The 21,664-nt window shown below is 39.0% G+C and overlaps 1 protein-coding gene across 4 annotated transcripts in view; it reads right to left on the reverse strand.

Annotated features, from left to right (window-relative positions):
- Nucleotides 1–21,664, reverse strand: part of DISC1 (DISC1 scaffold protein) — a 208,835-nt gene that overhangs the window by 7,097 nt on the left and 180,074 nt on the right. Inside the window, exons 11-13 of one of the 4 annotated variants that reach the window (XM_086745426.1) lie at nt 19,776–20,019; nt 13,327–13,371; nt 3,381–3,491 (exon numbers count right to left, since the gene is read on the reverse strand). In XM_086745426.1, the coding sequence (XP_086601552.1) occupies nt 3,381–3,491; nt 13,327–13,371; nt 19,776–20,019 (400 nt within the window). Of the gene's footprint in view, nt 1–3,380; nt 3,492–11,836; nt 11,923–13,326; nt 13,372–19,680; nt 20,020–21,664 lie in introns of those variants that run through there. The other 3 variants (XR_015258242.1, XM_086745427.1, XR_015258243.1) reach the window with 3 other exon arrangements.

Here is a 21,664-nt window from a genome sequence, read left to right on the forward strand (position 1 = left end):
GAGAGCCTGCCGTATGATAAAAGTGCAGGGTTAGCAAAGTGACCTGTATGTAATTCCTAATGAACATTTAGGCACAAAATTCTATTTTCAAAATAACTGTTTAAAATGCTCATTTTAGGGTGCGGAATGGAAATTGCTTTTATAATAATAGTCCAGACAGGTTTTCTTCCAACAAAAGGATTTTCACCAGGAGGAACTATTACATGCATTCAAATTGTCTATCAAAATGTAACTGCTAATTAAGAACAAAAATGACTGTGAAATTGCAATATAGGCTCCATTTAATTTTACTGGGAATTCCAGGCCTTTACTGTCAGGGAAGTAACACCTCTCATCAGCTCTGCAGACACCAGAATGAGTCACCTCTCATCCTTTGGTTTTTCCAATTAATGATGTGGACTGTTTTCATACACTCGCCAATGATTAACCGTAATTGAATGTTCTGTGGGGTTTTTTTGGTTACACTACACAGAATTTAGCAAATATGTCACAGTATTACTGAGGAGCTCTTCCACCCCACTCCACCACTATTGTTTGATGTTTTTATACAAAAGTACAGTTTAATATTTGTGGTGAAAGGCTTCAATAATAAATGAGAATCTCAAATGGGTCTGCGCATATACTCAGGACCAAGAAATTTCACTGGATTTCTCTTTTGTTCAGGTCATGCTGGCAATTACAACAAGCAGCATGGTTGATTTAAGTGTTCTATGCCATCAAAATGTAGAATGAAAAACAATGACATCTGGGATTTTTCTTCTAACACAAACTTAATTATTAATCAAAGCTATGACATACACTAAACATTGGCAAATGGTTCAAGAGCATCAGGAATTTATTTTTCTCAGTGGAGTCTTTAAAAGTCTTTTAATAATCAGATGACAGGACCAATTTACATCTGTGCAGCCCTAGTCAGATTTTTGACCTAATACAGTTTGTAATGTTCATGTGTAAGGCAGTTTTTGGGATGAGGGGAAGGGCAAAGATAACCAGAGACCAAGAGTTTGAAAAATTTATCCTGCTTTCACTACAATTTCAGATCTTTAAGCTCCTGCTCTCAGAGCTCTACAGATTTTTTATTAAGACTGCATAATTGTCAAAAAATTTGGGATAAGAAATTGTTTTATTTAAAACCAAATAAACTACCATGCAATATTAATCATAAATTCTTCTACTGAGGCTAATTATTTGCACCAATCTCAGTGCTCGTTCCTGCAATATAAGTTACCAATGAGTGCAAGTTTATTTTATGGGCACTGAGCAGTTTTTATTGAAGGAAAAAAAAAAATCCAATCTCCAGGTCTGTAGCACTGTGGTAGCCATTTTTCTCATTCCTTTTTGAAGTATAGCACAGCAATTACACGTACCAGATGGTAACATTTTACGCATGTTGATCCGGACTACCTCTGAAATAGCAACTGAATGTTAATGAGGGGTAGCTGAACTGCTTCTCTCCATGTCCCTATGTTTTAAACATGGTTTCTTGTTTTGTGACTGATGGTCTTGCTAGGAGGACCAGGATATCACACAGAGAGCATTTCTGTATTTAGATAACACAAGCTGAATTTCACTGACAGAGGAAATCAGGTCTCTATCAGACAACTGTGGCTTGGAACGAGACTAATCTACAACTCCTCTCAAACTTTCAATTATTAGATTTTATTTTTTAAATTAACTCCTGCAGTTTCAACAGCTACAAAAAAAAAATGCACGCTTCATAGAAAATGCAAATACCTACTTGCAGTATATTTTCTTCAGGAATCAAAAAAGCAGTTTTGCAGCTTATTTCACCTTACCTAGTAAACTATTTTACCTTACCTAGTTAGTACGATTAGACCTGACTGTTTGGCTTGAATATAAACTTAAGTCCACTGCAAAGAACCTGTAACTCCAATCCTCAGTGTTCTTCTATTAGAGTCAATGAGAAAAGCTAATTTGGGAGCAAGTATACAAAAGGGAGGAAGGAAGAAGATGCTCTGCACGCACACAAGACACACATCCATATAGCTCTGCAAATAATGCTCATGAACAGCATCAGGGAAACAGACAGGGCAACACGACTGCAATCTAACACACATGCTGTAAATATAATTAAAAGAATATTGCAAAATGGCCTGTGGTAAATACAAGACAATAATCTTCCTGTACTTTGATATGCTTAGAAAAGAAAGATTTGAAGTAGTAACAAATTAGTGACCTGATATCGCCTCTCTGATGGAACCCTCCCCAGCACCTTCCTCCCTGCCCCTCCTTAAAATTTACCATTCTGATACCTTTAAAGAAATCAAGTTTCCAGAAGAGGAATTTTGCAAAGAGCTGGCAATAGGCACCAAATTACCTAAAACACAGTGGTATTTCCACACACTTTCATCCTTTCTCTAAACTCTCTCCTGCAGGACTGCCTGCCTCAGTTTAGGAGGAACTGAATCCTTCCTAACACCGTCATCATCTCAATCTACCTTTAAGTGTCTGTAAGGGCTCCTCTGCTAATCTCTGCAACCTGAATTTATTTGTCTGTCTTCATTATCCCTTGTCTTTCTTCAGTATTGCCTGTAACCTCTTCTCCAGTAAAACCTAACCAGCTAAGTACTCTCATCTTCCTCAGTCTCACTGGTTCTTATTCTCTTTTCCCTTTCTTAGAAGAACAAAATCTTTTTTTTTGTGATAAGTTTTTCTATGAAAGTTACAAATGAAACAATACTCTGTTCTCTTAAATTCTGAAAAACGTCCACAGATGTAGGCCCAACAAATGCCTCATAAAGGTTAAGCAATCTTCAATCAGATAGTGAATGACAGACGAAGCACAGGAAGAGATAAGGGTGCTTCATAAGACATCATCTCGTCTGGTTACTTGCACTGGAGTGTTAGAGACAGATTAAATTGCACAGGATGCCATATGATGCATCTGCTGCCCATTTTTTTAAAAGGAAAAAAAACCAAACTACACGTGACGATATACACCATCTAAGTCGATGATGTAGCATTTAATTTAGGTAAATCATGTTGGGAAATGCAGCTGCATGGATGCCTGTATCCATGCAGCTTTTGGTGCACTAAGTATTTACTTTTATGAGCACTACAAACAAAATGATTTTAACAGTAGAACAAAGGTTTTTCAGTGCCTAATCTCAATTTACAAAGAATTAACTTCTGTTCAAATCAAATATAGCTGGAGCAGACCACACTGAAAACGCACTGTAGGAAAACTTGCTACAACAAAGACGCCCACTTCAGCAAGACAATCAATTCTCCCCTTCTTAATGCATTTAATCTACATTAAGAATTACTACTCTACATGAATCTGAAAGGCAAGTATTTCACACACGTACTTACATAGACTGATACACATCTATACCTGTATCAAAAAGGATATGAATAACTCCTTCGTCAACTCTGCAGACGGAAGTTTGCAGTTGATCTTCCAGATGCACCAATTTCTCACTTATTGCTTCACATTTTTCTCCCAGCTCTGCAGAAAATATGAAGAACTCCTACAGGAAGTTCAAAAAGAAAAGAAAGCATGTTTGCTGCTGACTGCACTTTTCTACATCATATTTGCATCAAATTAAAGGGAAAAGAAAATATTAATAACAGGATATGATATTTTGTAGTGCTAAGACATTGCCTGAAAGCAAATTCCCATTAGAGAGAAAAAGTTGTTACCAAATAATAATTTAGTGATTTATATGAAATGGAATGAGCTTGTAGTCTCAGATTATTTCCCTGCAGAAAAAAAAAGTCCTGATTTCACTTTTAGCAGAGGATTAAAGGGATGTGAAGACTGAACTGCTCTCCCTTTTCCTTGTTGCCTCACCACAGCCGGGGAGGGAAATCTCACGCTGACTACACCATGCAGGTTCCTAAATTTCAAGTTGTTCATGTAAATATGATTTACACTTTTAGGTGATTTAAATACTTCAAGAAGCATCACTTTTGTCATCTTTCACAAACAACAAAATGTACTTACATTTTGAGGAAAAATCTGGCTAGAATACTAAGGTACTCCATGCTCAACTGATTGGAGAAAATGCATCAGTCTTTGAGATTAAAAGATGAAACTACACTTTTTTACTGTGTTATCATGAAACAGGACTAAATTTAAGAAAATAATGTTTCTTTACTTAGAACTTACACAGACAAATGCTTTTTCTATTTCAAACTGAGTATTTTAAACCAGTTGCAAAGTCCTTCTCATAAGTTTGTTTCAGATATACTACACAAGGGTAATTTGTACCTTTATATTTTGTATTGACTATTACTTTGAGAAATGACTCAAACAAGTGGCAAATCCAGGGGTGGAGGGGAGGGGGAGATCCACCAATTTGTACAGCACTGACACAAGCCTCTCCTCTCCCTTCCAAGGCATCACTGTGCTGTCTATAGTGAATGACTGGGGTTATCTGTAAGGAAAAGATTACTGTGCCAAGACGAAATTCTTCTGGAGCCACGCTGGAAAAACTGGAGTCATTCAGCAGCTGGAATCCAGACAACTGGATTTTCTCTAGACCTAAGTCTCTGCACTCATCTACATAGCCAGCTGCACATGTGGCCATAGACAATCTTCAGATAGTTTTTCTCCTTTAAGAAGTACTTACAGTCCTTCGCACTGATCTGTTGCTATAATAGCAGCCATCAGTGGCTGTTTAAGAAAAATCAAGCCTTCAATCAAAGGACTTCCAAAGAAATCGTGCTAATACTTGTTGGAACGCTGCCCATTGTGAAACAATCTACTTTTTGGTAAACACATTTACCAGATCTCAGTTCCGTGCTATCCTTACACTTTGCGTCACACAGCGCATACACAGAGTCAAATGTCAGAAGAGCTCTGCTTGCTGGCACATCCCCTGCTGCAGCACAGAGCTTTGACCTTTCTGCCTTCCTAGGTCTTCTGCCAGACATGGCTATTCAGCAGATCGCAGGGGTACACAACCAGCTGCAGCTTGAACTGTGGATGGATGAGCTGGAGAGAACTCATGCTGCAAACACCCAGAGCTTAGAGACGGAGAAGCACAACCTGAGAACCAGCTGGCTGAGTCCTTGGCTCTGCAGGAGACCTGAGCAGCACTCCACAGAATTTATAGATGTAAAAATGACCCATTGTTTTTAAAATGAGAACAAGGGAGAAAAAGGTGTATGTTCTCCCTACAGCAACTAGGAATGTCCTTTTCTTAAGACCAGGGACAGAAGATGAGGAACAAGTCTTCCATCCAGCTCCTAAATCATTATTCAGTGCACCAGCAGGGCTCCATATGCTGTTAGGGAGTGGGATAACCCAGGCAATTTATATCAATAGAAAGCTTTTAGGAAATCATTCTGTGACAGATGACAGTTGTCTGGAAGAACTTCAGTGTCAGGCTAGAAGAGTCAATAAATTGTAAAACCCTACTACTCTGAAAGCACATCTAAAATTATGACCATCTAGAGAAAGCTCCAGCCCTGATTTTTCTCTAACAGTTAATTACATGTAAGAAAATCAGGTCTTCACATAACCATAATCTCAAACACAAGAAAAACAAGATAAAAAACATTCAGTGCTATATACAATCATTGAAGAATTAATTTAGGAAGAACAGCTTTTAATTAATGCACAAACTCCTATGCATTGCTCTGACAAATAAAAGCCATAAGCAAAGTTTTCAAACCAGTCTCTTTCTACAGACTGTGTACTTTGACAAAATGAATTAGTCCTGTACAGATCCTGAAGAACATGTATCTTATGGTGACACATAAAAAGCAGATTCTTCTTCTTGTAACATCAATATATTGAATACTTTTGTCTGATCCAGTCACTACTTTTATCAAGAACTATTACTATATGAGACTTTGGATCACATTCATACTGTCAAGAAGGATGACTGATTTGAAATAATCAGTTACCTCAGATAGCAAGTAAAAAAGTAGATCTTACGGTAGACTCCTGAATACCTGTGCCATTAAGTATAATTAAACACAAAAGGCATTATAAAGATACACATTACAGTAGGGTATCCCTTTCTTTTTTAGGGTACTGTTGATGGCAGGAACGTTTATCCAGATAATCTGTTGCCCAGTTAGCACTATCATTAGTTGCTGTAAGAGAAAATCCATTTCCTCCACTTTAGAAGTGCTCTTATGCTTCCTGTCTCCTGTATGTAAACACAGGGAGTTCACTGGGCAGCTTATCTAAATGATAAGCACACGGGCTGGATTTGTCTAGGCCTGCTGTGAAGATTCACAGTGCAAAATTTTTCCCTGTTCACTGTGCCAGTGAACGTACAGGGCAAACTGGGCCTTTTAGACCTACCCCCTCACTGAACTTCAGGTGCATTGAAAGGTGCTGGAGACAGCATTTAGATACCTGGTTAGCCAAACAGGCTCCAAGTTGCAAGTGTGGCCTAGCTCTAACATGCACAGATCCTGAAAACCTGAGATAAAATACAACTACAGCCTGAAATCCACGGTTGCAGTGCAGCTGGACGACTACACTTACTGGTGTACTACTACACAATCTGATTTCATGTCTGACATCATCTTTTGCCTTTTAAAATAAAACTTCAAAGCAAAGTAAAGGTCCCAGGAAGGATGGATGGAAGGAACCCAACAAACAAGTCCTCAAGACCCTAGGACTTCAGGTGAACACTTGTTCAGTAGTAAAGGCATCTCACAGTGCTTTGCATCAGTACTAATCTGTATTTTGAGGTTCTAAGCTTTGGCTAGTAGCTTCTACCCCACTGCAATTCCAGGCAAGGACTTTATTGATGCATTGGTCTTGCACCAAACATGCTCGTTTTTAACTCACTAGCTTTAATTCCTTTGTTAACTGAATACTTAGATTCTCACTTAAAGTAAAATGTCCATTCTGTCTCATGTGAAAAAAAAATATGAACGATCACATTCTGAGTACACGATGAATTGTCTAAAAATGTAACAAAACTCATGTTTACTTTGGAAATGAAGATAAATTAACAATGAGTACCAGGAAAACGTGCTTAATGCAGAATGGTTACAATATGGGAAGGCAGGGAAATCTGAGTAAGTAAAAATCTCAAACTTGTTTAGGTCTTTAAACACTTGAAATTTGTCTAATCATAACTGTTCAATTATGACTGCACTGCAGTGTAACTGAAATACCTCCATAAGGTAGGGTTATATCCTATAATCATAAACTCCTAATAGGTATTTTGCAGCTTAATTCCTCTTTAATACAGCAATAATTGCACAAGGATAAACTATTTTTGCACCCACATGACACAGTTACCTTTTTAGTTGAAATGAGAAGTTCCTCTATAGCTTAAACAAGCATCGTCTCTCATTAACTTACTTGCAGGTGTCATGTGACAAATTCAGGAGGGTCATCACATAAATTATGATTTTCCAGAACATGTATATATGGCCTTTCTTATTCTGGATCGGAAAGATGTGGTCACGCAGAGAACTCTGACTTTAGTTTAACATCAAGAAGAGTTATAAATTAAATGGGAAAAAAAATACTGCTCTCAAAAATACAAAAGAATAATTCTAAATATTCAACAAATTCCACAGTTTCTGCCCTCAAGTTCTCGTTTGAAAAAAGTTTGATAACCCAGAGAAGTAAGTAGAAAGATTTCTCTTGGTGCCTTTCATGCCTAGTAACATCACTGGTAACATTTTCATTTGACATTTGTCTGTGCAGGCAGGAAACCACTGTCAGTGACACACAAACTATTCAGAACGGCTCGTGGCTGGAAAGTGGCACTTTACACTGATCAACAATATCTGTGAAGACTCTGCCTCCAGTTCGGCACATTAATAAAATAGAACTCATCCAAGCTTGCAGGTTACGTCAATGCTACAAGCTACTGTGAGTCTTAAGACTTCTTTGGTTATTTTTGCACTAACAGCACTTTTGTGAAGCAGCTAGGAGAGACTGCAGGAGTCAGGAAAGAGCTGAGATGCAATATTGCTTTATGGATTTTTCCTGTGAATAGGGGATGTAGCTGGTTGGGATTTCCCCACTCCTGCCCCCTCCCTATTAAATCCTTAAGCAGGTGAAAACAGCACAAATGTGGGTATGATTTCATATTTTTTAAGGTGAAATTCTTCTGCCTTCTCATGCAAAGTAGAAATTCTCATCTCTCCCAGAGATGTGAGAGTCTGATGCAAGGAACAGGAAGAACAGACAGTGTTCAAGCTGATGCACAGCTGGAGCATCAGCATATTGATTTGAGAGCAGAGGGAAGGACTTCCACTTGAGTCTTCTGCATTTTATTTTACCCTTTCACAAATAATTTCAGTCACCTATCAGCAACAGTTCCTTGACAGCATTACTCAAGGAAAATGTTTGATCTGCCTTTCCAGTGCAAACACCTTCTGTGCTCTCTTCAATCTAGTTCAGCAATTTTATATAGAAGAATCAGTATTGTAGTAGCTAGACTAATTTAGGGATTAGAGTCCCTTATAGAGTCTTTGGTGTTTGTGCTGAGAAGCAGGATTCCCTGATATATCCTTAAAATTCATTCTTCCTACAGAAGACTTTGTAAAAAGGCATTGCCTTACTTCAAACTAGCAATATCATAACCCAAACAAGGTAAAACCCTTAGAATGCCTTCTGCAGAATGGAAGAAGAAAAAAAAAAAAGTCAGATTTCTTCCACCTGTATTAAATCATCTCTCTCCTGTAATAGTGAAAACCATTCACAATAACATAAATACCAACTATGAAAAGTTGCCCTTGCAGACAGGTACTTCACATTGTGGCAAAAGGTTTAGACCAATGACTTATTGTTGGCAGAAGTGCTGCACGCTTACCCTTACTCCTTGTAGAAGTTAATGGAAATGGTGAGTGCTTGAAAATCCAGAAAGTCATGCTAGGACATCTCTTAAACCATTTCTAGAAACAAAATGCAGCCATCGTATGTTTGTCCTGCTTGAGAAGATGTTTCAGTCACATGCAGGCTAAGGGTACATGCCCTCTGATCAGGAGCTACACAGCCACGAAGTGTCCAAAGTGCAGGTGGAGGAAGCATTTTTCCCTGCTCTGCGTCCTAGATTTCCTGCCCTGTGTGCATTGTCCTGGGCAGGTGTCACAGATGAGGAGGGCAAAGCAATCACTGAGAATAGGCCTAATCTCTTACTCTGAAAATAATGCGTGTTAGTCATGACCAACAGCATCCTAGCATCTCATGGCAAGGCTGACCAGGAAGCAACCAGAGACCACCAAAGCCTGCTCTGTGACTTGCAGTGAGATCAAGCCCACTGTGTCTGTCTACATGGCTCTTTGCAGCTGACAGGGATTTTGTGGTCCTGGTTGCAAGGCAGAGCCTACTCCAGGGCTAAACTGCCCATGCAGTGAGCAAGTTTTCCTAATACAAACTTCCCTTGCTACAAACCAAGAGGGTTACATTTCATTTTACCCTTACACAGCACACAATGATAACTATTGTCCTCTTTATAATTATTTTTAATGTGATTGAAGATTTTGATTTTCAGTCAGACCAGGATATCTAAAGCTTTTAATTCTATTCCTTTCCTTCAGCACGTTCCTGTCTTCAGCAGGGTGAGGTGCCCAGACCAGTGCAGTAGTCCTCTGGAGGCTTCGACATTCTCAGCTAAGCACAGTAATTATTTCTGTCTTACAACTGACTTTCCCATTAATGAGGCTGCAAATGACATTTGCCCTTTCTTGCAACAGGATGAAGGTAATGAATCCCACTCTATTTGTAGTCCACTATAACCCTAGTTTCTGCTCCTGCAGTACTGTCATCAGCTGCTATTTACCATCTGTATACATAAATCCGATTTTTTTTCTTCCTCAAACGTAATTTGCACCTGTCTTTTAACATATCCCATCTTATTGATTTCAGGCTATTCTTCCAATATATCACAAGCCTTTGGAATTCTAATCCTAATTGAAATTATGTTGACTGGCACAAATTCCTAGCCTACCTCCTTTTTAAAGGCAAATACCAAGTCTGCCTTTTACTGATCCCCAGAGACTTCAAGCTTCCTCTAGGAGTTCTCAAAGAAGCTTGTTAATGGTTTGGAGATTGTTTTTCTTGGCTCCTGTGCTCTCAGAAGAAATTTCATGTCTAGCCTGACTTGAGTACATCTCACCTGCCTTAGGACCCTTTACTGTGTTCATTTCTTGCTACCTTGTAGTGAATACTAAGAGCACTATATATGCGGACACACCTTATTTTTTAGAAAGACTGAAAACAAAGAAAATAAGGAAGAAAAAAAAAATATTTCTGCCCTCTGCTCTCATTTCATTACTTTGCCATTCACCTTTCTTATTAGAAGACACACATGCTTTCTTTCACCTATCCCTTACACACAGCTTATCGCTGCACCCCCTTGCCGCCTGGCATGCCTTTTGCTCACAGCAGCTTAGTGTGTTCAGTGGTCTTGCTCATTCACTCTTACGCTGTGCAGTACCCTTACAAGCTCATTCCTGGGAAGATTTTCGTCCTTTCCTTTTCAAAATTATTTTGGGCCACTGAGAGCTGCTGACACAGATGTGTAGTCTGTTACTGTATTTGCTCTTTTCTGCACCAAAAGAAGATGATGCAGTACTATAAACAAGACGTCTTCTGGAGGGTACCAAAGATCATCTGCTTATTCTTCCTCCTACAGAGCTGGTTCCACAAAAACTCACCTGTTGTTTCCCTGATTTTGTTTAGGTGATTTTTTCTTTCATGGAGGTGGTCATCCACCTTTTCTCAAAAGAGGGATCAAGGTTGTTTCCCAATTACTTTCGCTCTTCTCATCTTTCACTTACAGACTGTTAGCTTTTTCCATCAGCCTGTTCATGTACGTTTAGGAAACTGCAGCACTACAACCTGCTCCTGAGTTGCTCATACGCAACAATTCAGGCATAAAGCTTTCCAGATAGCTGCTGTTTTGCAGCTGTGACCTACCTCCTCCCCACCATCACATGGTTTTCCCACATTCCCTTTTTTGCACTGATCCCATTCCCTCCTCTGCAGGGATACACCACATGGGAGTCTTAAACGATTCATCAAAATTACAGCCTGATGTTGGCAATTCTTCCTTTCATGTATATTCCATTACAGCTATTGAGGAGTGTCCTTGGAAAAGCATCTACGCAGGGATAGAGCTTTCCACTGCCTTCCAGCATCCTGCTGCAGTCTGGGTGACAACAGTCTTCTCATGCTTATCTCTATAGACTGAAGATCTTCCCTGAATGTAGATTTCCCAAAATCAGTGCAGACTATTTCACTAGCTCATTTAATAAAACTGGGGCAATTCCAGTTCCTGCTGTGGGAGGATGAGGCTATTTACTGACTTAACAATAAAAATTCACAGTGGGCCACGGCTTGGAAAATAAACAAAAGCACCAAACTGTTTTTCAGTGTCCACACCCTGCTGTGTTAGGAGTCAGCATAGCTGGGTATCATTTATAGGTGGTTCCTAGTATTGTTCACTCCCATCTCTGCTCCTGACACACCAAGATGCAACAATCTGGAATGACTAACAGGGTGCTTTCCTGCAGGCAGTGGGGAGACTGACAAGAGTGGATTAGGGGACCAGAGCGTCAAAGGAACGTTTAGGCAAAGCCTTGACGAGGTAGAGGCTGCTGACAGCTTCACAGAGCTTTTATAGAGCTGTCTACAAGTTAACATCAACCCAGCTGTGGCAGTGTGCTAAAGCCTGGCTCTCCAGCAAATTTCCATTTCCTTTATTGTATTGCTCTCTATTCTTTTTAGGCACTTTTTTTCCTCAAAACGTCAAAAGGGCAAAGTTCCTCTGCTTGTGAGTACACTAAGACATTAAGCTCTTAGCAAACACTTCTACAGTGGCAGCCCTCTATGCCTGTGAGCTCTGGTGCCCTTGTAAGCACAGCACACACATCATACTCACGTGCTCTGTGCACATCTCCTGTTAAGCAAAAGAACAACTTCTTCAGTCAAGGGCTGGGCTGCGTTACAGCTTTCAGTGCAGGTCTCTGCTGGACACAAGCCTGCAGCTGTATTCTCATTTGCTTTGGTCCAGACCATATGCAATTTTTAGTTTCCAGCAAATATTCTGCTATCTTGGCAGCTATCAGTACTAACATGCCCTCAGTATTTTTTCCTGCTGGCAGGAATGCTTTTTGCTACCTTCATCCCGTGGGACTACCTGCCCCTATTTTATGTCATCCGTGGACACAAGCACCTGCACAGTTTTGCTTTAATTCACAGCCAAGTTCACTAATAAGAAAGGCTATTTGCATTTTTCTGCAAAGTTCACCTTCACTCTCAAGGCTTCCTGGCTTTATTTATGCTAACAGTCAAGCAGTCCATCCTTGGCATGCTTTCATGTCACAGTCTCCTTGTACACAAGGTCAACAATCTGAGTTTGGTCTTGCAGTTAAGATTATCTTTCCTGGAGCATTCCTGCTGCTCCACAGTCTTTGGATTCATTGGTGGGAATCCAAAGAAACGTTTCATCTGAATAGTTATCCCAAACTGCAAGTTTTATTTATTTATTTCATATTTGCTTGGCTGAGCACTTGTCACTTGTACTTGACAGGTGGCACGTATGCGACTATGGAAGGTGAAGTGGGGGTTACTTACCCGTGTAATTAATTTGCTGGCTGGACACAATGTTTGGACACTAAATTTCCTTAATATGTAAGTTGCAACCCAAGGCATACTGATAAAAAAAATGGACCAGATTGTATCAGTACAGCTCTTAGACCCAGTATAACTCTCCTTACATATATATTATCTAAAGTCCGAGTTTGTACGTAGGCAGATTTTTGTACAAAAGCAGATTTTTCTCATCGTTTACTCTCATAGGAAATGCACTTCATGTTACTCAATGATCCCAGACTTTCTTAAATACATCGACTAGGATGTGAAATCTTTTTATTAAAGAAAATTATATACACCCAGAATTTTTATTCAGATTAAATTCCTATTACCCTGTATTCTGTTGCAGTATGCTTTTATACTTCAAAAGCAAATTCAAAGGTATTTTTAGTGGTATGTAAGGAAACAAATAAAGCATCATGATTTTGTTCCATTCCTAAGCATCCTTACAGTCCTACATTGAGGCTGGCTAAATTTTATTGGTCCTACTTTTCCCCAACGTATTTATCCTGTTGTTGGTATGTATTAAAACACTAGTAGGGGATTTAACTATAAACTCCCTGAAATAAACAGCAACTTTGTGCCATTATTTTAAATGAAAAAAAAAAGAATGGGCCCACTCTAGTTGTGCCTGTGTTGCTTTTTTAAGTCCTTGCATACTCTCTAGCGATTTTTACCCAAAGGTAATACTATAAAAACAAGTGTCATTAGTTCTAATTGAGAACCAGAAAAGTCTGTACAATATCACCACTTTATACTGTCTAGAAAACACTTACCTCAGATAAATGACCCTCTGCTCCAAATGAAACGTCTTCCATAACCTGTTAGAGATAAATTATTAAGTGTAGAGTAGATACACGCTATATAAACAGTAAGATTTCAATGGAACTTATAAAACCCATATAGCACATTTAAAAGTTATATAAGCTGAACAATTATATAACTTTGCTTCACACGCATGAAACATTTCAATTGCATTTATAACAGAGCAGTGGCAGCCACCCAATATTTAAAGCTAAATTTGAATATACTTTATTAAAGCCTGCCTTTGGCTTCCCAGTTAGAACCCACAAGGAATATTGGCTCTAAAACTGAAGGACTAACTAGAGATTGAAAGAAAATTTTCTATCAAGCTTATATGGATCTATAAACCCTTCAAGAGTCTATAGAATTTTTTTGTCACGAACCCCGTAAATGATTTTGGGCAGGAGAAATGAGAGACATCACTGATGTTTTGTATTAGTAACACATGCGAACTACAGTCAGTTCCTCTTTCAAAATTCATTCCTTCTGTGAAGTCTGTATGAAATTAGCCAACATTTCATTCATTGGCTGAAGAGCAAAGATGTTAACGTTATTGGAAAATCATTAATACTTATCACACATAACAGTATTGATAATCTTTAAATAAACTGAGAGAGGGATATTGCTTTGGTAGGGCAATACTTAGTATCACTGGTATGTACATATATATAAAAGTGCAAAATCACTACTCTGCCGTAAGAGCATTATTACTGGGTACTATTTTCAGTAATCTATCTGAAAAGAGGTTCCTTAGATTTCTTTTACCTCCAATATTAATTTTTTATATTTATATTATATTTTTACTGAAAAAGCATTAAGCTTACTGAGATGCTTTGATCTCTAGCTAAAGAGTTAGCATTTTTACCAGCAGATACTACACAACAGTATCACATGCAGTTAAGGGGCATCTTACTGCACAAGAACACAAATGATTGTACAACGATGACCTGACCATTGCGTACAAGCCAGCTGCCTGTTGCTACAGAAATTCTTTCCAGCTTGGATTAATACAAAGAGTATTCAAACGCTGACTTTCACTGATGCTTAATGCTGACATTTAAAATTAAGACTAAATCTTAAGTTTCCAAGTTATTTTTGAAGCTCTACAAATACAGGATTTAATTAAAACTCAAATGAAAGCACAGTTTATTTAGCTTTCTAAAGGCTTTGTCCTTTACACGTTGCACATTTGCCTCCTGGACCACAGGCTATCTTAATGCACCATAACGAGTTACAGCCTGCTGACAGAGGCTTTCTTGGTGCTCGCTATCACTAAATTCTGAAAAAATGCTGTGTCTTATCCTGTGATGACTTCTCTTTAATGACAGGCACCACATTAAATATTAATTATTATTTTTCATTATTGTCTACTTAGAACATTCAGTATCTTTAAAAAAGTAAATCAAATGAAGGCTTTGAAATTACAGAACACCTCAACATCAGAGTGCTCTACAAAAGACTTCAGATTATCTTCCTAGATGGCAAAACTGCCATCAGTAGCAGTATAATGCCTGCTCTAATGCCTGCTCTCTGCTTCTTTTATGGTGAAAAAGTAAGAAATGACCTACAGAGAATTCTGATGGGATAACTACCAAAAACGCTGACTTACAAAAGCTAACACTACTGAATTTTGGTTTTTACCTTGTAACTTTAATCATCTCAATTTTCTTGAAATCTAGTAGGTGTTTCTTTCCTTCACAGTGATTAAGAGGGAGCACTGCACAGCATGCCAGATAGCAGAAGAAGAAAAAAAGGATAGGTAAGGAACTCAAGCCTGCAGATGCACACGTACTCATGTTCAACAAGATGCTTGGTGTTAGGGCAGTCCCAGCACACACACATCTCTCTCTCTATTAGTTATCATCGGTGTTTCTGCTGTTATAAAAAGGTTTTGCTCACACATTACCAACAAGCCAAAGATAAAACAAGTTACCATAACAAGCAGGTGTTAAATGTCTGAAGAGAAATGAAATGTTACTGTATATTTTAGAAATCACCCAGATATGTATCTATGTACTAATTATCATAACGTCTTCCACCTCACTCACATGTCACCTGAGCAAAATTATTTGCACTCAGTTTAAACGTATGGAACATTTCTGGGACGAAAACTAGAAGCCATCTTTAATTCCTCAGAGATCTGGGAGAAAATCAAGCCCAATTAGTCACAAAAACACAAACTGAAACTGCAATGATGGAGTATCCTAATTTCATCAAGATAGCTACCAGCTGGAAAGTACACATTTATGTGAAAATTCAAGAATCTATCTCAAATATATTGGACAATAAGCTGACTTTGATGTCATTGAGGCTAGTAATATCATCTATAACCTTGCTTCAGCATTTTCTTGAAATACTATAATCTAATTAATTATAGATAATTGAGAGGAGTACATCTTAATTTTTAAGTAACTCAGAGCGTTCCACAGGATGATTTTTGCTGGCCTCACTTTATTTAGTTTTGACCAAAAAATTAGTAGTGATGTTTCAACAAGCTGAGCTGCCAAAGCATGTGATTGTCTTCCCTGGTTAACAGTCAGAGTTATAAAAGAAATTTGATTTACTGGATTATTTTGGGATGCCATAGTCTACCACATAAACAAACTGGGGAAAAAAATAATAATCTATACTGTCTTAGAAAATGCAGTTATGAAGACTATAAAGTAATGTTGACAGTTAATAAACCTGCACTCACACATGACAGTAAAATATCTGAACTTTCAAAGAATTTATACCTTACATATTTTATACCGGAACATATCATATTTTATGATCTAGTGAGGATATTTAACTAAAAATTAAAACCAGCTCCTCTGCAAAGCAGTAACTGAGGATCTACGTGAAGGGTTCTTTGCATTAATCTATTTTGCTTTTCTTATTATTGTTATGTTTCTTATTTCTTTGTTTTCTAATGAAACCTATACAGTAAAATAGTTATATGCAAGAAAACTGTATTTACAGCATACATCAGGAAAACCAATATCCACTCCATAGTAATACTTAACCACATACGACATGATAAATAACTGGAGAGCTTCATTTATAGCATTTCACTGTAAAGTAAATCAATCACCTGGGAATAAAATGTACCTTCCAAGGCATATATGCACATATGCTATTATTACTCTTTCCCATACTGTTTTGAAGCAAGTAATTCAGTAGCCATTAAATACAAAGAGTGCCACTCTTTCCTCTTGCTTCAGCTCTCTCTAGAAACTCCCCAGTGGGGAACAGAGGTGACACAGTTGAAGAGAGTAGTCATTCTAGAAACACAGCAACCACATCAAGCTACTCCTCCCACAGGGACACCACAGCCTTGGTAAATAATATCAAACAAAGCATTTTGACAAACACGTGCTTTTCTGTTAGTTATCCTCACTTGCTGATAAATAGCTACAAAAAGGTCCACTACTAAGGGACAACAGTAAGTTTTTCCATGAAAGTGGCAAGAATGGCTAAATTTAGAGACTAAAAACCACACCACTATTTCATTTTATTTTTTGCTCCGAACATTCAATTATTTTTAAATTAAAAAATACAATAGCATATAACAGAGCACTTAAATGCTACAGAAGTGGTTTGTCTCTCAACTAAGCCATTTACAAATCAAGACATATTCTCTCTCACACTTCAGCACTTTAAAAACTGGAAGTTAGCATGATTTGCAAGTAGCATTTTTTGTTTGGTTTTATATCCTGCCATGTGATGAACTACTAGGAGATGTTAGGGAATGTTATACTATAGCTCTTTTCTAAAAGTCTGGATACTGCCTGTCACTGAGATCCTATCAGCTTACTACCTAAAGTGTACTCGTTTGGGTGGTAAAACTTCTATCATCCACAACAAGGAAAATATCCCAGATCCTGACAGTATAAAAAAGCTGACTAACCCTAATTCCAGAACCAGAACACAGTCTATATGTTGGGGTTTTTTTATGGTTGCAATGGGTTACACTCATCACTGATGCATAACTTTGCCTCTATGGCCAAAGGTGCAGGCAGCACTGAAGCTGAGGAAGGCCAGTTGAGAAACTTGTGAGGAAACACAGCTCTGTTGCTCAACTCCTTCTAAAAGTTGGAAAACAAATTAACATTCTTATATTAACAAAATTGCTTCTTTTTTTTTTTTTTTTGTTCAAGTTTCTCAGTCCTAGGAGCTCCTCCAGGAATAGATGCAGAAATACCTCCATAGGTCCTTCACATTTATTTTTACACATCAGCTTCTGAATAGATTTTGGCACGTTCTCAAAATGGAGTTTATTCAGGATACTAGGATAGGCCAGATCCCAGACAAAGGCATTTAAACCACAAAGTTTTAGCACCTAGATGAACAGCTGAAGTTAGGGGGACAGTCTCCCTAAGTTTCCTCTATGGCTGATAGAGACAGAGAGGAAATATCAAAAAGCAAGTTCAAAAGGAGAAGCTTAATGGAAGCACTACTGTTGTAGTTCAGCCCTGATCGGGACCAGACTATGCAAGTCTCTCTCTCACTCCCCTCACCCTCCGAGAAAACAGGGGGAGATGATATAAGGAAAAATGGCTCGAGGTTTGAGATAAGGACGGGGAGAAAATCCTTAAAGTTACCATCACGGGCAAAACAGACTTGACTTGGGGAAAACTATTCATTTATTTCTAAAACTAGCAGGAGAATGAGACAGGGAACAAGATAACCTCCCCCCACCCCTCCCTCTTCCCAGGCTTAACATTATCTCTACTACCTTCCCCCCACTCCGAGTGGCACAGGGGGGAAGAGGGAATGGGGGTCGCGGTCAGTTCATCACGCGTTGTTTTATGCCGCTGCGTCATCGTCGGGGTAAGAACTCCTCACATTCCTCCCCTGCTCCATTGTGGGGTCCCTCCCACGGGCCACAGTCCTTCATGAAACTGCTCCAGCATGGGTCATCTCTTCCACGGGGTGCACTCCCTCCAGAACAGCTGCCCCAGCGGGCCCCAGCCTCCTTCAGGCCTCCACCTGCTCCGGCGTGGGGTCCTCCACGGGCCGCAGGTGGATCTCTGCCCCTCCATGGACCTCCATGGGCTGCAGGGGGACAACCCGCTCCACCATGGTCCTCACCACAGGCTGCAAGGGAATCTTGGCCAGGAGCCGCATTACTCCTTCCCCTCCTTCTAAACTGACCTTGGCATCTGCAGCCATTCCTCACAACAGGCAGGCAGATGCCTCTCAGGATCCTTTTTACATCTTATTCACTTCTCATCTCCTCTCCACTTCTTGCAGCCAGGCTGGGCCAAGTTGGGCCCAGTCGGCTGCCAGGTGGGAGGCCAGAGGGTGAGGCCTGCAAGGCCCACAAGGCTCCTGCCTCCCCCTCTCTGCCCCCCGCTCAGCTGCTTCACATCTTCTCCCTTTTTTTTTCTGTTTTCCCCTTCTTAAATACGTCATCACAGAGGTGTTATCATGGGACATTCTGCTACCAATTGGCTCGGCCTTGGCCAGCAGCAGGTCCGCCCTAGGCCCAGCCAAGTCTACTGAACAAAGGGGAGCAACTTCTAGCAGTTTCCTACAGAAGCTACCACCTTAGCCCCCCCTCACTAAACAAAACCAGAACAACTACAAATACACTTTCCTCTTCCATTAAACATATGGGTAACCTGTCCCTCTGAGTCCTGCACCTGCACAGTATAAATGCAAAATTAGTCATCAGCTTTCAATGCAACACACTTCAATGGCTCTTAACATCAGGTGCGATTAAGCACACTTCTAATTTTTGTCAAACAAACTCCAAGGTAATAAAACTGACAACTCCTGTTGGAAGGGTTTTTTTTTTTTTTGTCACAGTGGTGCTGTTGAGCAATGAATATTTTTAACAGCTTGTTTACCTTGGCAGTGCAGTTAAAAGATTATTAGATAGCTACACATTTTAAAGCAAGGATGGCATTTCAGAGCAGAACACAAACTTAAAAGAAATTTGTCAAACCCTTTAAGCCTCATGATTTTTAATTCCTTTTAATATTTGTTGGACACTAGAAGCCTACCAGCATCTGAGCTAGGAAGTCTTTGACTGTTTCACTAGAGAAGGAAAACTTAATCTTTCCCCGCTTCGGCTAATGTAGATCCAGGTTAACAAGTCAGGAGAACTAACTCAGAGTGAAACTTGTTAGTGAGATGAAGAACAGCTGATAATTTGTGTTAAATACTTAATCATTTTTCCTTCAAATCCTCATGTACATTCTGTATTCATTGCCTGAAGAATTCCCACATTTTAAAAAGACTGATGGTGAAAGGAAAAAGGGTTGAATGGTTCTGAGAAGCTAATAAGCTATTTTATTCATCTCCTAGATTGAAGGCCAGATGTTAAGTTCATACTTAACCTGTCCTGCTGGCCCAACACCCAGATTCAACTCCTCCTCTCAAAAGGAAAACCAGCAGTATTGCTTGAAGTGCAGCTGTAGAATATTTCAGATACCTCTTTTAGCTCGCTGTGATTGGGGCAGGGAACAGTGCTCCACTCTGTGCCCTTTGGGAAGTGACCTTCTTTTCTTTTTTCAGAATCACATGGGCCATCAGCAGTCATCTCCATCTCATCCATTTGGTTCTCCTCTTCCTCAAAAACACAGCAACTGGTTTCTTTCAGTTGAAACCCTCGGATTAACAGCTGACAGGCCTCCAAGTCAGCTTCCCACACTCTTTGGAGCAGCTGGCTCCCGCAGCTGAAATAAAAGCCAAAAGAAAATAAAACTGCAGTTCAGGGAGAAGAGTTGCTATTTCAAGTAACTTTTGGGGCAAGTGCCTATTATTAGACAGGAAAATAAAACCAATTAAAAACCAACAGCAGCTCAAATACTTCCACAGAGATAACACAATCTATTTCAAACTGAAAAGCAGTAAAATTACAGCCCTATTACAAAGCCGATGCCATAAAAAAAACCAACCCTTTGTGCTAATATGTTGCTTCCAACTGTATGGTGTACACTGGCTGCATGCAACCTTCTGCTGATCGGACACAAGTCCAGGAGTCTTCTGATCACAATCAGAGCTTCCTTCATGCTATCAGATACACAGGCCTGTCATCCTAAAAGCAGTCACGTGGTTTTCCTGAATTAGATGTAGAAGATCATGTACGAGCAATCACACTATTTACTGCATTAAATCAGCTCTAATTTTTGGAAAATAGGTACACTAAATTTCTTGTTACACTGAAATGTGCTTGCTTCAACTCTGGTGAATCAAATTGGATTAAACTATGATACTCTTCCTTTCCTTCAGTCTTACACTTTTGAATCTTGTCCTTCTCTCTCACTTCGATGCTTTGCTTTTTTTTCTACTTACCAAAGAAAAAAACAAAGTATTAGGAAATTCAAAACACCAAACTTCTTCATACTTTTAATCCATCTATCATCCCTCAGACATCTCCATGTATGTTACAGATACTGGTCCTGAGATTCATCCAACAAATATTTTAATCTGAAGTAAATGGAAATTCTAGGTATAGATAGTTTTTCAGAACAAGACACTGAATACTAACATCATGCTTCTTGTAAGAGTTTTGATCTCCATTTAATACGCGTTGTCTCCAAGGAACCAAAAGATTAGGTTGTCTGCTAAAAGGCAGCAGATCAGTGGCAGAGCCTGGGACAGGACTCAGAAGTGCCTATTCCCACTGCAATACACACTTCCAGACAGATTTGAATGCTCTAATACCTAATAATTGCAGTATTTTTTTCACAGCGCTTTTCAAATTATATAATTTACTATATAATAGCAAGCAATTATAAGTGGCTAAAAGAAGGAAAATAACTATTTGATTTTAACTTTTCTGACTAAATTAAATACCAGCTTATCTCTCATTCTAAACGAAGGATAACAGAGCTGCACTACTCACAATGAATTCATTAATCTAACAAAGGTACGCTTTTAACTCTACAAACTCTACAAGACACCAAGCTGCAAAATTCACACAGAGAGCAAAATTAAGCTCCAGAAGCTGAGATACTTGATCTGTGCTTAGAGTCAGTATATACGTTTATTGAAGGCAGAATGCAGCATGAGATCCACAAATTGGTCTCCCTGAAGGAGTTCAGAGTATCACTAATTAGGAAAGGGAAAAAAAAAAAAAATCTTACATTTCTGTGTTCTATTCAGGTAGCATTTCACTTACCAAACCAGAAAAAAAAAAAAAAAACCAACAAAAAACTCCAACTGTTTCTCTACTTGTCAGTCACATCATCATGGTTACACAATCAGAACATTTCCCTGCAGACACACATAAGGCCACTTGCTTGTTATTGAAAAAGTTTGTTTGCAGCTGTATATGGCCTATTATTAAAGGCTCAGAAAATACAGTAGAGACCTAAA

The sequence above is a fragment of the Chlamydotis macqueenii genome, chromosome 3 (genome assembly GCF_036417535.1).
Source record: "Chlamydotis macqueenii isolate bChlMac1 chromosome 3, bChlMac1.mat, whole genome shotgun sequence".
Taxonomy (NCBI): domain Eukaryota; kingdom Metazoa; phylum Chordata; class Aves; order Otidiformes; family Otididae; genus Chlamydotis; species Chlamydotis macqueenii.